Raw genomic sequence first — 15,266 nt, 5'->3', positions numbered from 1 at the left:
TCTCGTTTTGTCAGAAAAAAGTTCTAAACAAATCCGAAGCAGAATATTTGTGCATTTCAGAGCAAGACTGCGATGTTGAATGTCTTATAGAATCTGTTTTTTTAAAGGAGTGGTCCACTACATATTTACACTTTAGTTGATGTGTAATGTAGCTGTGTGAATATAAACAAAATCTCTGAAAGATGCTCAAAGTTCAATACAAAGGGAGATGTTGGCTTTTACAGTGCAAAGCCTACAGGCAACAAAGTTTAAGGAGTACAAAAAAGCAAAGAGCATAGAATCATCAAGAGGCCGCACTCTGTTGCTATTTGGGAAACAGCCACTAGATGCCGCTAGTGTCGAGCAGCGACCATTATGGAATGAAAATTCCAATAGAACAGCACTGATAACTAACATTAAACAGAATGAACAAAAATTTTGAATTAAATACAAGTTAAGATATTATATATTTATCCACCCCCATTGAAAAGCAACATTTAAAACAATATCTCAATGAAAAGAAAACAATTTCCAAAATACTGACAAGACTAAGTTTAATATATCTGTTTAACTTATAAAAGTTAAGGTAACAAAATAACTTAAATTACAATTTTTTAAAAGTTTTACTTAAATTAGGGTGATTCAAAAATGAGTATTAAACATATCTTTTCTATTCTTCAATTATGACCCCTCTTTTAGAGTTGCTCAAAGAGATACTCAACGTGATGTCTCTTCAGAATTCCCCATTTGTGTTTAAGTGGAATCAGATTAGGAGACATATTTATAATAATATCACCATAGATGTGTATGTGTGTGTATATATGATGAATTTATGTGTCAGAATTCAATCACATTGGACAAAGTAGCTTTTGGCATAAAAATGTATTATTATAAAAATAAAAAAATACTATATACAATTATAACATAATACAGCAAAAAAAGTGTACTGTCAGACTATCAACATCCCATTTTGAAAGTCATGTTAATTTAATTGACCATGTCAGTATTCGGGGAGCGCGTGGCACAAAGTAGCGCAGGGTAAAATGTAACAGAGTTTTAAGGTGTTTGCTCAGGGTTAATCATGGCATGCTTCCGGAGTTTTCACCACTTTCCTGCCAATTATTGAAAAAGTTCAGCGAAATTTGGATGAGAAACACAGGTGAAACTATTTTTGCAGCATAAAAGTATTTTTTATTATGGTCAATATAATTTTATTTTTTGAAAAATCTGTGGAAGTATGCTAGTGAAATTTTATATTGTTGTGATCATCGTCTTCTAGGCTAAAATATAAAAACCATTTTGAAAGATGTAAAAAACCACCACATCAATTAAACCAAAAAAATAATTTTAAAATTTTAAGTATAATGTTGAGAACTTTTAAATAAAATGATTTTTAATATAATTTTTTTGTGTTTAAAAATTAAAAAATGTATATATTTTATTGCTAATACTGCAAATAAATGCATAATGGATAATAATACAAATAAATTCAAATGTGTTTACCCAATAAATAAATAAGCATGCTGTGCTATGTAGAATTAAAAATAAATTGAGCAAGGTACTGAGAAAATTTAGCTACTATTTAAAGTAAGCTAAATTTAAACTAAATTTAAATTTAAACTAAATTTAATTTAAACTAAATTTGTGTGAAATCTGCCTTTTTAAACGTGTTACAACTAACTCTCGTTCTGTTACAGCTTGCGACATTGTTGTGGGGTAAATAGTCAAATTTTTATTGCACAGAAATCATAGGTCCGGCGATCATACTTTCAGTGCTCATTTGTAGGCTTGTGTTTTGTTGGTAAAAAACAAATTGTCTGACTAACCCGATTACTTTGTTTATTATTTGACCAAAACCAGAAAGTTACTTTGTGCCCCACTTTCCCCTATAATTTAGATTATGCCAGTGTGTAAACTATTAAATTAAAGTAATTTAAAGTAATTTCACCTATAATTGACATTTCCAAGTAAATAATTACAATTAAAATATAAACATTAATTCTGTAAAATAAACTATTAAAAGCGCTGATGATCATGATAGTAAGTGTTGTATTGTCATTTTCCAGATTCTATTTCAGCTTTATTATGCTTTTAAAATAAATAAATAAAAAATAAACAAAGCAGCTGCTTGCCATCACGACAACAATAAGATCTAATGGATGGACAATCGCTTTCAATCCAAAATGGCGGAATCACGAGGCTGATGCTTGGCGCTGCTGTCGCAATGGAACGTTCTATTCAGAGTCAAAGCTTGGTAATTCTAAGCTCTTTGCCATAAGCATACACCCCGCACAGCAAAATGGCGTGGCCAGAGGCGCTGCAATACTATAATGTAGCAGAGAAAGCTAATAGAGCTTTTCCACAGAGCTTGTTCTTTTTCTGTGTTCGGGCTTCTAAAGGACACGACACAAAGACAGAAGTGGTTACAGTTTTATTTTAATTATGTTCCAGAGAATTATTTAAAAATATACAGCTAGCATTTGACAAAGGACAGCTTTCAGAATCTCTCGTAGTTCAGTGCTTAATTCGACTAAAATCTCCTCCAACCGACAAAAAAGCTGTGGATTGTGAGCCACAACCTGTATTTTTATTTGTTGAAATTGATCTATTACATGCAGAGTTACTAACATTAACTGTATGTTGTAGGGAGGACATAAACAAGTATGTAAACAATGGGAAGTTTACGTATTGTTTCAGTGCAAAAGAGCATGCTTAAAAGCGTGTGATGTTTTTTGTGGTGCCGTGGAACCGATCCACAAATCACAGAACATTATGTGTATCTGACCAATCAGAGTCCTTGGTGTGAACTGGCCTTATATCTCAGAAAGGTGCTTTTGACAGCCCCCATAACTTCAATTCATACTCCACCATGCAGAACTCCGGGCAAACATAATGTGGCTACACTCATTACTAAAGCAAACACACCCCGCACTACAGCGCTAACACTCCTCCTACCAAGGGGAAAAAAACAGAAGAAAGACCACTGTTGTTTCCAGAGTGTAAAAATTACACAGGAATGCAAAGCACTCAGAAAAGGTAAAAGCAGCCTGTGGGTTCTGTTTCATTAAACACACTGAATTTGATCTTGTTTGCTCAGCCTCAGCTCCACTATGCGCAGTTAGCAAAGAAATGCTTTATTTGCTCTACACATGAAAGATAGTTATTTTTCTGTGAATTTCTGAGACAGTTTATTCCACATATAAATGATGAGACAGACTCACACACTGATGCCATTATTCCTGCTTTAATAATTAAGGCACAGTGTGGTTCCTCCCCAAAGCTAGACAGCAGTGCTAACATTTAAGACAGACACTTCACAGACACCGTCATATGCTAATGTTTGACTAAAAGCTCTCTTGGTATGAAGAACAGTTTAACCTGCGATTAGCAATGAAAACAAGTGGGCTTCAGGTCTTCTTGAAGCAAATAAAGTTAATAAGAGCAGATTTGGACACTCGTTTAGCATCTCATATGAAATGCATCCCTCATTAGAGCAGATTACGGAAGAAAAAGTGGTAAAGGTACAGAGCCAGAAGGTCTCCTCCTCTCTCTGTTGCTTGTTCTAATCAGTAAATCATTAATAGCCTCAAAGTAAAAGCATACAAATTTATTTCTGTCTCAATTTGAAAATATGCACAAGCAAACATTAATAAACATGCAAATATTAAAGATAAATATGTGTTAAAACCAGGATCATTAGTCAGCGTTAGGGTTAAAACAAAAAACTATTCTGTTTCTTAAGCAAATGAAACTATTCATTCATTCATTTTCTTTTCGGCTTAGTCCCTTTATTAATCTGGGGTCACCACAGCAGAATGAACCACCAACTTATCCATATGTTTTACGCAGCGGATGTCCTTCCAGCTGCAACCCATCACTGGGAAACGTCCATACACACTCATTCACATGCATACACTGTGGACAATTTAGCTTACCTAATTCACCCATACCACATGTCTTTGGACTTGTTAGGGAAACCAGAGCACCCGGAGGAAACCCACGCGAACACAGGAAACATCCAACAGCAAGAAGGTTGCTAGTTCGAGTCTCGGCTGGGTCAGTTGGCATTTCTGAGTGGAGTTTGCATGTTCTCCCCGTGTTCGAGGGGGTTTCCTCTGGCTGCTCGGGTTTCCCCCACAGTCCAAAGACATGCACTACAGGTGAATTGGGTTAGCTAAATTGTCTGTAGTGTATGAGTGTGTGTGAGTGTGAATGATTGTTTCCTAGTGATGGGCTGCAGCTGGAAGGTCATCCGCTGCAAAAAACATATGCTGGATAAGTTGGCGGTTCATTCTGCTTTAGTGACCCCTTATTAATAAAGGGACTAAGCCGAAAAGAAAATGAATGAATGAATGAATCACAGCATAATATAATTTATAACATAATTTTAAAAAATTACTTACCAGTTGTCCACAGGACAGACATGCTGGTTATATAAGGCCATAGCATACCTGGAAAAATAGAAATAATACATTAACCAATGTAATATAACCAGCACAAACCAGAGCAAAAGTTTCAAAGAAGCATTTTAGTGTGCATCATATTCCTACTCGCAAGAAGACATCTAATTTTAAATCGATTATGACTAATACATTTTTACAGCAGTACTTTTACATCAGTAGAACTTTTAAAGAAGGTCTCATTTGTTAACAGTGAATGTATGAACTAACTTTAACAAACAATAAGCAATTTACTTCTATAGAATTTCTTGAAACTGCTAATAAGGGTAATTTAATACTTGAGAATATATTTATAAAATCATCATATCTAAAAAAAAATCCAATAAATTAAATCAAAATAAAATATGCAGCCATGATTCTGTCAAAGAACAGGCCCATGCCTAATTTTGAAAGTGCTAACCACTGAGCCACCGTGTTGCCCGCTCCAAGAACAATATTGGCAAAATTTATGAATAAATAAATAAATAAGACTATATTTGCCTATATCCGGGTGTGCATTTACTATGGGCAGCACAAAATGCAAGCATGTACTAGCCATAGTAAACGCATCATACTCTAACATTCATTCATTCATTTTCTTTTCAGCTTAGTCCCTTTATTAATCAGGGGTTGCCACAGCGGAATGAATTTCGGACTTATCCAGCATATGTTTCACGCAGAAGATGCCCTTCCAGCTGAGCAGGCGTTAGAACAGCTGCGCCTTACAGCAAGAAGGTCGCTGGTTTGAGCCTCGGTTGAGTCAGTTGGCATTTCTGTGTTGAGTTTGCATGTTTTCCCTTTGAGGGGGGGGAGTTTCCTCTAGGTGTTCCTGTTTCCCCACAGTCCAAAGACATGCGCTTTAGGTGAATTGAATAAGCTAAATTGGCCGTAGTGTATGTGTGTGAATGCAAGAGTGTATGGTTGTTTCCCAGTGTTGGGTTGTGGCTGGAAGGGTATCCGCTGGGTAAAACATGCTGGATAAGTAAGTGGTTCATTCCGCTGTGGTGACCCCTAATGAATAAGGGACTAAGCCGAAAAGAAAATTAATGAATGAATGTGAGTGTATGAGTTTTTCCCAGTACTGGGTTGCGGCTGGAAGGGCATCCGCTTCGTAAAACATATATGCTTGATTAGTTGGCAACTCATTCTGTTGGGGCGACCCTGATAAATAAAGGACTAAGCGAAAAAGAAAATAAATTATTGTGAGAGTGTATGTGTGTTTCCCAGTACTGGGTTGCGGCTGGAAGGGCATCTGCAGCATAAAACATTTGCCAGAATAGTTAGCAGTTCATTCTGCTGTGGTGACCCCTGATAAATAAAGCCAAAGCAAAATGAATGTTTTAGGTTCCTTTTCTGCACATTTCACATCTTGGGACCATTTCTGTAAATGGAGGAAAAAAGAGCTCTTTGGTTCTATCTTAATAATTTATTTTTTGACTTCTATATAGTATGTGTTCTGAAGATGAACCTTCCACTTAGGTGGTGGAACGGTGTGAAGAACCAGCATCCTATACACCTGCAACTGCCTCTACGTTCGTTCACTGATAAAACATTCTTCTTACAAGACTTTCGACATGCACAGACTCAAAAACCAACAAGCTCTGGAATATTAGTCAATATGACCTGTGCATTTTTAGCTTACACCATCGTTATGTGACATTCTTTACTCACGCTGATGAAATAAGGTCAACACCCTCTTAATCCAGTCACACTGACCCTCATAAGATGTCAATGAACACAGGACTATCAGATAAAGGTCCAAGCAAACATTTGCAGACCGACTTTTACAGAATCTGATGAAAGAGCATTTCCAAGCAAGCAAAAGTTGCTTACAAGTGGACAACGGCACAAGAAAGAGCTATAAAGCACTCAGCAGAAGGTAAACACACTCAGCACCTGCCACTGGATACCATCTCAGCCCGTCTTTCTCTCAAGCGGATCTCACTGTTGACATACACACAAACACATTTGCATTTGTCCGGTGTAACTGCTTCTGACAACACGCAGGGTCAAAAGTGGGCTAAGCAGCAATTAGGCTTGTTTTCTCTAGTAAATGTGTGTGCTTGTGTGTGTGTGTGTGTGTGTGTGTGTGTGTGTGTGTGTGTGTGTGTGTGTGTGTGTGTGTCCATTATAGGACAGATCACCTGTGCCTTGCTCTACACTTAGCACAACTTAGAGGGAAATTACATTTAGTAAACAAACATTCTGCCATCTGCCCTGGCTGGTGTTGTGAATATTCACACAGGCTGTTACCAGGTCACTCTCAACATCACCTAGAGTCACACACAAACACGCTCAGGCCTGCTTCAGAGAAAACCAGTTAGGATAGCAAAACCCTTCAGTTCACCAGAAGATCTGTATGGGCTTTCTGAAATACCTTGTGACAGGAATCCTTCATTTATTCATTTTCCTTCGGCTTAGTCTCTATTTAAGAGGTTGCCACAGCAGAATGAACCACCTACTATTCCAGCATATGTTTTACACAGTGGATGTCCTTCCAACTGCAACCCAGTATTGGGAAACACCCATACACTCTCACACTGACACACACTTATACACTACAGACAATTTAGCTTACCCAATTCACCTATAGCGCATGTCTTTGGACTGTGAGGAAAACCGGCGCACATGGAAGAAACCCAGACGAACACAAGGAGAACATGCCAACTCAGAAATGCCAACAGGCCCAGCCTGGAGTGACAGGAATCAATAGCTGCTAAATGTTTGTTACTTTCATAATTTGTGATTTTGAACAGGCCACAAGAAACTTATAGCTCACACACACAGTAATTCTGTCATGACTGATTCACTCTCCAAACTAAAGAATGCAGGTTACCTGAAGTTTTTATTGTATAGAGTGTTTGTTTCTTTCAATTATTTTAAAATCAAGTAATGCACCCTTCGTAATCAAGCTAAAATGTTCAATTAATTGACATTTAGATTTTAGACCAAATCACCTAGCCCTAGCTCTGGACTTTTTCACCCTATACTGATCTAAGACACACAGCAGTAATGGGAATCTAAAAGTGTGTTTGATATTAGAGAATTATATATATCATTTTCGCTCATTATGAAAAATAATTATCGAGATTGCATTTTTTGCCATGTCGCCCAGCACTAGGACAGAATTGACATTTTCTTTGATGAACATTTTCTTTAATAAAATTTTTTTTAGAAATTATTTAAACAGCAATTTGACAGTTATTAATTAACATAAAATTATATACTTCTGTTTGCGTTGTTTTGTTACCACAAATTTGACTAAGGCCTAACACTTAAAAAAGAAACACAAAAAAATGCTTTTTTTATTTTTGGAAACATCAGCACAAATTTGGCATATCAGAAGACTAGAGTATAGATGCTAAATTAAAATTAAAATCAAGCTTTGCAACACAAGAATTCATTTCATTTCATTTTCTTGTCGGCTTAGTCCCTTTATTAATCTGGGGTCGCCACAGCGGAATGAACCGCCAACTTATCCAGCAAGTTTTTATGCAGCCGCAACCCATCTCTGGGAATCATCCATACACACATTCACACATACACTATGGACAATTTAGCCTACCCAATTCACCTGTACCGGATGTCTTTGGACTGTGAGGGAAACCAGAGCACCCGGAGGAAACCCACGCGAAGGCAGGGAGAACATGCAAACTCCACCCAGAAACGCCAACTGAGTTGAGGCTCGAACCAGCGACCCAGCGACCTTCTTGCTGTGAGGCGACAGCACTACCTACTGCGCCACTGCCTCACCCGCAACACAAGAATAAATAATATTTCAAAATCTATTAAAATACAAACTATAACTTTAAAATCGCAATCTTTTTGTAATAAACCTGTTTTAGTATACCGTACATGTATAATGAATACAGCCTTGGTGAGAGTAAGACACTTCTTATACAAATTAGAAAGAATAGAAAGAAGTTCGCATGGGTTTCCTTCGGGTGCTCCGGTTTCCCCCACAGTCCAAGGACATGCGGTACAGGTACATTGGGTAGGCTAAATTAACCGTAGTGTATGAGTGTGTATTGGTGTTTCCCAGAGATGAGTTGCGGCTGGAAGGGCATCCACTGCGTAAAACCGTGCTGGATAAGTTGGTGGTTCATGCCGCTGTGGCAACCTCGGATTAATAAAGGGACTAAGCCGACAAGAAAATGAATGAATTAATGAAAGAAACAGTAATGCATGCCTGATGAAACATGCTAGAACCTTCTTGATTCAGATGAGTAAAATAAAAATTGTAAAAACAAAAAGAATGTTTTTTATCTTTCTATTTTGCCACTCCATCCACACCAAAACAGTATTTATTTTCTGAAAACAAATCAGTTCAGTTGCGGCCTTGAGCCAACACACGCCTTCCACCAGTGCCGATATACAGTGATATCGCACTGCTACTCGTGTGATATTGCTCATATATATTGAATATATATATATATATATATATATATATATATATATATATATATATATATATATATATATATATATATATATATATATATATATATATGTATATATATATATATAAATTAACCTAATTCCTAAAACCTTTCATGTTGTCTCAGCACAAATCAATTGTGTGGAACCCAGCATTTTTACAGTGTACAGTAAAACCAGAAAACGAACCGGCCCACATGAACAAAAATACTATAGTAATTTTAGTAAATACTATAGAGGTTTTGAACCATACTGTAGTAAAGTACTTGAATTAATCTATTGTGTCAATTCTGTTGCTGCTGTGGTAATAAATGACCCAATACTGTATTCGCTTTTCTACAACTATATAAATTACACACAATACACCACAGTTTACTGTAGTAAAAAACAAAAATATGCTACAGAATTAATAACATTTTGTCAGTTCACTTTAGTTATTACTACCTTATGTTGTAGCTTTAATTAACAAAGAGTTGTAAAACTGCACTGCAAAAAATGCTGGCTTCCACACAATTCCTTTATGTTGTCCTAGGCATGCGACAATACCCGCTTCCAAGGTATACCGCGGTTTGGAAAAGTCAAGGTTTTAAAATCGGTAAAATTTTCTGCTATACTGTTCCTATATGTTTTTAGCCTGACATGTTTACTGTTCCAAAATACTTTAAATGTTTCTCAAAATAAGATCTATTGTGTTTTTATACCAAGCATTTAAAAGAAACATATTTTAGAGCAGTAATCACAATACAGTTAAACTGTGATATTTCTATCTAAGGTTATCATACCATTAGAATCGTATACCTGCCCAGGCCTAGTCCCAACATGAACTGTAAACGGTTTTAATAAATTTAAGTGAATTGAACATAAAACAATTAAGTTGTCCCAAAAAAACTCAAGAATTGTGTTGTTTCAGCTCATTTCAAATAAGCTGTTTGAATAAGCAGCAACAAATCTTTTTGAATGTAAAATATATACAGTATAATTCACTCACACTACAGTATTTACTATAAATTACTATAGTATTTTATCATGTAGGTGATTTGGCTAAAAGACAGTTCTTCATCAACAAACAGCAAGGCACACTGCTTGTACATCCAAATCTTTGATAGCAAGCACTGGCAGTTTCCTCTGTTACTGTGCACAAGCTTTTAAATATAAAGCCTTTGTTATGAATAAATATTCTGTGTTGTTTGCATAAACACAACTGTGCAGGGAGGAGCACGTTATTGTGGGACCATGCAGCACTACCACAAATAACAGCCTCAACGTATAGAAATAACGTCCAAATGGAAACTCTGACTTGGAAACTTACCCTTGACTAAATGGAAACTTTTTTTTATATTGTAGCCTGAATAATTTGAACAACCATTCCACTGGGGTTTAACTTGGGGAGGCATACTATTCAAAACGGCCTCTATGTGTTCAAATAAATACAATTTAAAAACTTTGTCAATTGAGAAAACACACTAAACTGTCTCAGTTGTGCTTTGAACTCTTAGTTGTTGTTTTTAGTAATGTAACTCAGTTATTTTATAGGTCAAAATTAGAGGTTCCATTTTCAGCTATAAAAACATGCTCTGTCTTGCATGCATAATGGAAGAAAAAGTCTCTGAAATGAGGCAAGTTTAGTCCATGTTGTATTGGGAACCTCTCCCAGACCATCACTACAGGAGTCATAGATAGAATAAACCAAACATTCTCTCTCATTCTACCTCTCTCTCTTTCTCATAGTAAATGATAAGTCGCTGATGCTCCCCTCCTCTATTTTACTCGCTGAGGCTTTATGTAAGCACCTCAGTCACTTCAAACTCAAGGCTCTACAGGAGAGGAAGGGGATCTTGAACTCCCTGTAGAAACAGGGCGCCTGCAAGCATTCCAGAGGAAGGAAGTTTGGACAAGCAATAAGACGGCAATACATAAGTGCACCTTCAAGAAAATACAACTGCATAAAAGGTATTCCACAGCCCCGTCTTCCTACAACTTCAATAACATCAAACTATTCTTCACTCAAGCCACATGCTGGCAGTAATGGTCGCTCTCTCCATTTTTTTAAGTATGAAAGCATTATTTAAAATGACCTCAAAGTGTTCAACATTTTTCAGGCAAGTTCAGGCAACATTGCAGTTTTATGTAAAAAAAAGTGAGTTCAGGTATCTGATTATGAATTCTGCTGAAAGTGGCAGCATTTCAGATGCTTTAGCTAGTAATTGTATCCTTTACGCAACTAATTATAAGTTACACTGGAAACTTTGGTGTCAAAACACTAACCTAGAGGCACAACAGACTCTTGGGCAATCTCTTGGTCACTGTATATACTATAAAACTCATTTCAATGCAAGCCAAATGTAAAATTAGACCACATTTCAACATATTCTAATATATTAGCTACACCACACAGTGAAAACAAACCATAATGCAGAAATTTACCAAGCACACAATTTGTGTATTTGGGTAAATGATAAAAAGGTAATACAGCATTTTTTATACATCAGTTAGTTTAAAAATAAATTCTGAGTAAAGACTGATATAGAGAAAAAACCTACTAAAATGTCACTGAGTCTAACAATATATTCCAATATAAAGTTGAAGTCAGAATTATTAGTCCCCTAATTATTTTTTTCACCAATTTCTAATGAAGAGATTTTTTCAACACATTTCTAAACATAATAGTTTTAATAACTCATTTCTAATAACTGATTTATTTTATCTTTGCCATAATGACTAGATATTTTTCAAGACACTTATATACAGCTTAAAGTGACATTTAAAGGCTTAACTAGGTTAATTAGGTTAACTAGGCATGTTAGGATAATTTACCAAATTATTAACAAATATTAACGATGGTTTGATCAGCAGACTATTAAAAAAATATATAGCTTAAAGGGGCTAATATTATTGACCTTAAAATGTTTTTAAAAAAATTAAAAACTGCTTTTATTCTTGCCAAAATAAAACAAATAAGACTTTGTCCAGGAGAAAAAAACATTATTAGACATAATGTGAAAATGTGATTGCTCTGTTATACCTCATTTGGGAAATATTTATAAGAGAAAAGAAAAATCAAAGGGGTGCTAATAATTCTGACTTCAACTGTATATCTACAAAACTTGCTAAGCTTATTTAGGACAACAACAAACATTGCATTAGATGATATATTAAAATCAGGGCACCCACTCTTTCATGGACACTAGCACTTTTCAAGCACTTTTAATTGCTGCATCTCCATTTGCATACTATCCACCCTGAATAGTATTTTAAAATAGAATTAGTATGTCCCAAATCGTAGTATTTTTTTTTTAAAGTAAAGGTGCCAGGATGGTTTACTATTTGCGGTAAAAAAGTTTAAGTGTAGAACCGTCCATATCAAACCACTGATATTTCCCACAGAAAATTGAGCTTTGGACATGAATTCGATTGGAACTACAAAAGCGGGTCAAAAGTGTAAATAAACTACAAACATGATGGACGCACAAGATTAAACGTCTAGTAGAGAGGCTTTGGTAAAGTTGCTTGACTGACTATCAGGTAATATCTAGCCAACTGGAAAATATTTAAATCACATTTTCTGTGTTATATTCCATTTGGAACAACAATATTAAACTTATATAAAGACGTGTTTGGACATTAACGCCGGAATGATAATCATCCAAAGACCTGAGTGATTTCTTTGCATGAAAGACTCGTGAAAGGGAGATTAACCTGCTGCTGTTTCTTCAATAAGGTAGGAAATTAAATATGACAGAAATGTGGATGATGTGTGGATGATTGATATGGCTCGTAACTAAGAAACACAACGATCGAATAAAAAAGAAATAGTATTTCCCAAATCTTCCACACTCTTCTGTTACACACTCAAAAGTATATAGTTTTTTCTTCACAAAACAAGTGCATACTTCTAGGGTGTTGTATAGGTATGTGAACTGGGATGCAGCAAATTACTTTTTAAAATACTATTAATTTTTAAATCAAGCCTCTTAGTTATTCATACCCCAGCTAATGTAGCGCTATGAAAGTCCTTGCTGTACCTAACATTTCACCTAATATTTACATTAAAAATGTCAGAGTAATTGGATTGTTTTAAACAGAACTTTAATAAAATGCGTTGAATTATATTACAATACTGGTAATATTCAAGTGCTGTTTCTGAAAAAATCTATCAAATGTGCTTTATTTATCATTGTTATTGTGCACATTTAAATGTAAGATTTTTTAATAAAGCATTTCTCAGCTTTTTTATTCTGTTTTTGACAGCAGCATACAATTGTTGAAATAACACCATAAACCTTTTTGTTTGTTTTCAAATTTAATTCAAGCACTTTTAAGGATCTGTGTTTGTTTTTAGGTACTTTCCAGGCCTTGAATCCATATGTCTGAAATTCAAGAACTTTCAAGAAGTTTGGGAACTCAGTAAACTATTAACTAATAATAAAATTGATTATGTATTGATTAAACAATTTATTTTTGTTTTTTATTTTGAAACTATTTGTCAAACTACTAGGCTGGCAATAATTTATAATAAAAAATAATAAAATCTTGTAATAACACATTAATTAATACATTTTATTGAACATAGTTCAGAAAAACTTTAGTTTTATGTTTGAATAAATGTATCACTTTCACTGAATGACAAAGTATCGTTCTGACACCTATTTTTTTTTTTTACTTTTCACTTCCACAAAGGTTATTTGAAACCTCAGCGTAGGCAGTGACACCTTAATTTCATGTTTTCAATGTATACAAAACTGTGTATACTATGAAGGTAATTTGTTGCAGACACCAAAATTAGATTTTTAACCCAAACACACTGTTAAGCTGATGTGCATCCAGTTAAAAATCAGTTATGTAATCCTAAACCAGAGCATGCGTGCCATCTGCACAGGTATTATCTATGCTCATCCAAACATATGCATGGATGGATAAAAACCCACATTTGACCTTAAATACCATGCACTCACACGACCCATATTCCAGTGATGGTGAGAGCTGGGAGGCTGACGGGTAAGATCATCCACAGAGACATCTCCAGCACACGATCCTCTACTGCTCCCCTCAAAACAGCCACTTCTTTCGCCTTCGCCAGCCTGTCTCCCTCTGCTCATCAATGTGCATTTATAGCCGTTGCATGACCCCAAATAGGCTTATCTTAAAGATCATACCTGAGATGAAAAAGAAATTGTTTTTTAAAGACACCATGATAAACAGTTCTCTACAATTGGCATTTGATGGTTTTGTTTTATTATGCATATATTCTGCACTTTTATATTCTTATTTGCACACACACTGGATTTTTTCTGTTTGTTTTAACATTAATAACTCTGTCTGCTCATCTCTAACCCTAACTGCTGTGCAGAAGAATATTCTTTAGCTAACCAGCAAAATGGCCGATTGAAGTTCGATGTAACAGCCGTGTGTGCGGTGTCGAGTGCGGGCAGTGTGTCTCTCACCTCCCCCTTGTTTTTGGGGACCGCGGTCGCGTCTCCCACCTTTGTTAAATCCTCAGACGGAGCGCAGACTCTTCAGAAAAGAAACGTCAATCATCGGTAGCGGATACAATTTTATCTTTACTCCTCAAGCATCCAGATGACAGCGGCTTTGGGATGTTGTGGCTTCGCTCGTCGGTGTTTTTTTTTTCGGCGGAATTCTGGAGCCTCGTTGCTCTCGGAAGATCAGTGCTGTCTCGTGTCCCGCCGTGTGGACTGAAAACGAACTTAAAGCAGTCCAGCTGTTCGCGCAGCTCCGCCTCCAGACAGCAACACAGCACATCCCGAGACTGTGCAGTATGTTTAAATGTTTGTAAATTTTTGTTTACAAAAATGTTCATTAAAAAAACATATAGATAGATAGATAGATAGATAGATAGATAGATAGATAGATAGATAGATAGATAGATAGATAGATAGATAGATAGATAGATAGATAGATAGATAGATAGATAGATAGATAGATAGATAGATAGACAGATAGACAGATAGATAGATAGATAGATAGATAGATAGATAGATAGATAGATAGATAGATAGATAGATAGATAGATAGATTTTTTAGCAGTTTTAATTTTTTTTTAAAAAACATTTTAAGGTAAAAAATCATTAGCCCCTAATGCTATTTTTTTCGATAGTCTACAGAACAAACCATCGTTATACAATAACTTGCCTAATTACCCTAACCTGCCTAGTTAACCTAATTAAACTTGTTAAGTCTTTAAATGTCACTTTAAGCTGTATAGAAATGTAGAAATGTCTTGAAAAATATCTAGTCAAATATTATTTACTGTCATCATGGCAAAGATAAAAATAAATCAGTTATTAGAAACAAGTTATTAAAACTATTTTGTTTTAATTTACATCTTTAATTTTAATTAATTTTGTTAAAACTGTTTAGAAATGTGCTGAAAAATCTTCTCTCTGTTGAACA

At 35.4% G+C, this 15,266-nt stretch overlaps 1 protein-coding gene and 1 long non-coding RNA gene across 12 annotated transcripts in view; both read right to left on the bottom strand.

Moving 5' to 3' along the window:
- The window catches only part of zgc:154058, an 86,254-nt gene extending 71,707 nt beyond the window's left edge, over positions 1–14,547 (bottom strand). For 6 of the 11 annotated variants that reach the window (XR_015505498.1, XR_015505502.1, XR_015505501.1 and 3 more), the window contains 3 exon segments: positions 14,297–14,547; positions 13,808–14,008; positions 4,383–4,430 (listed from right to left, as the gene is read on the bottom strand). Coding sequence is in view for 5 of the 11 variants with exons in the window: in NM_001328217.2 (NP_001315146.1) it covers positions 4,383–4,430; positions 13,808–13,872 (113 nt within the window). In the remaining 6 variants the exon portion in view is untranslated. 11 annotated transcript variants of the gene reach the window in all.
- LOC147841030 (uncharacterized) lies at positions 4,668–7,938 on the bottom strand. Its single transcript, XR_015505909.1, has 2 exons — positions 7,047–7,938; positions 4,668–5,275 (listed from the first exon to the last, which is right to left on the bottom strand). It is a non-coding gene; the product is annotated as an uncharacterized LOC147841030 (long non-coding RNA).
- Positions 14,548–15,266: the final 719 nt, after the last annotated feature.

Source organism: Danio rerio, chromosome 13 (assembly GCF_052040795.2).
Source record: "Danio rerio strain M-AB ecotype USA chromosome 13, GRCz13ab, whole genome shotgun sequence".
NCBI classification, from domain to species: Eukaryota; Metazoa; Chordata; class Actinopteri; order Cypriniformes; family Danionidae; genus Danio; species Danio rerio.
This window is presented reverse-complemented; position numbering and strand designations above follow the sequence as displayed.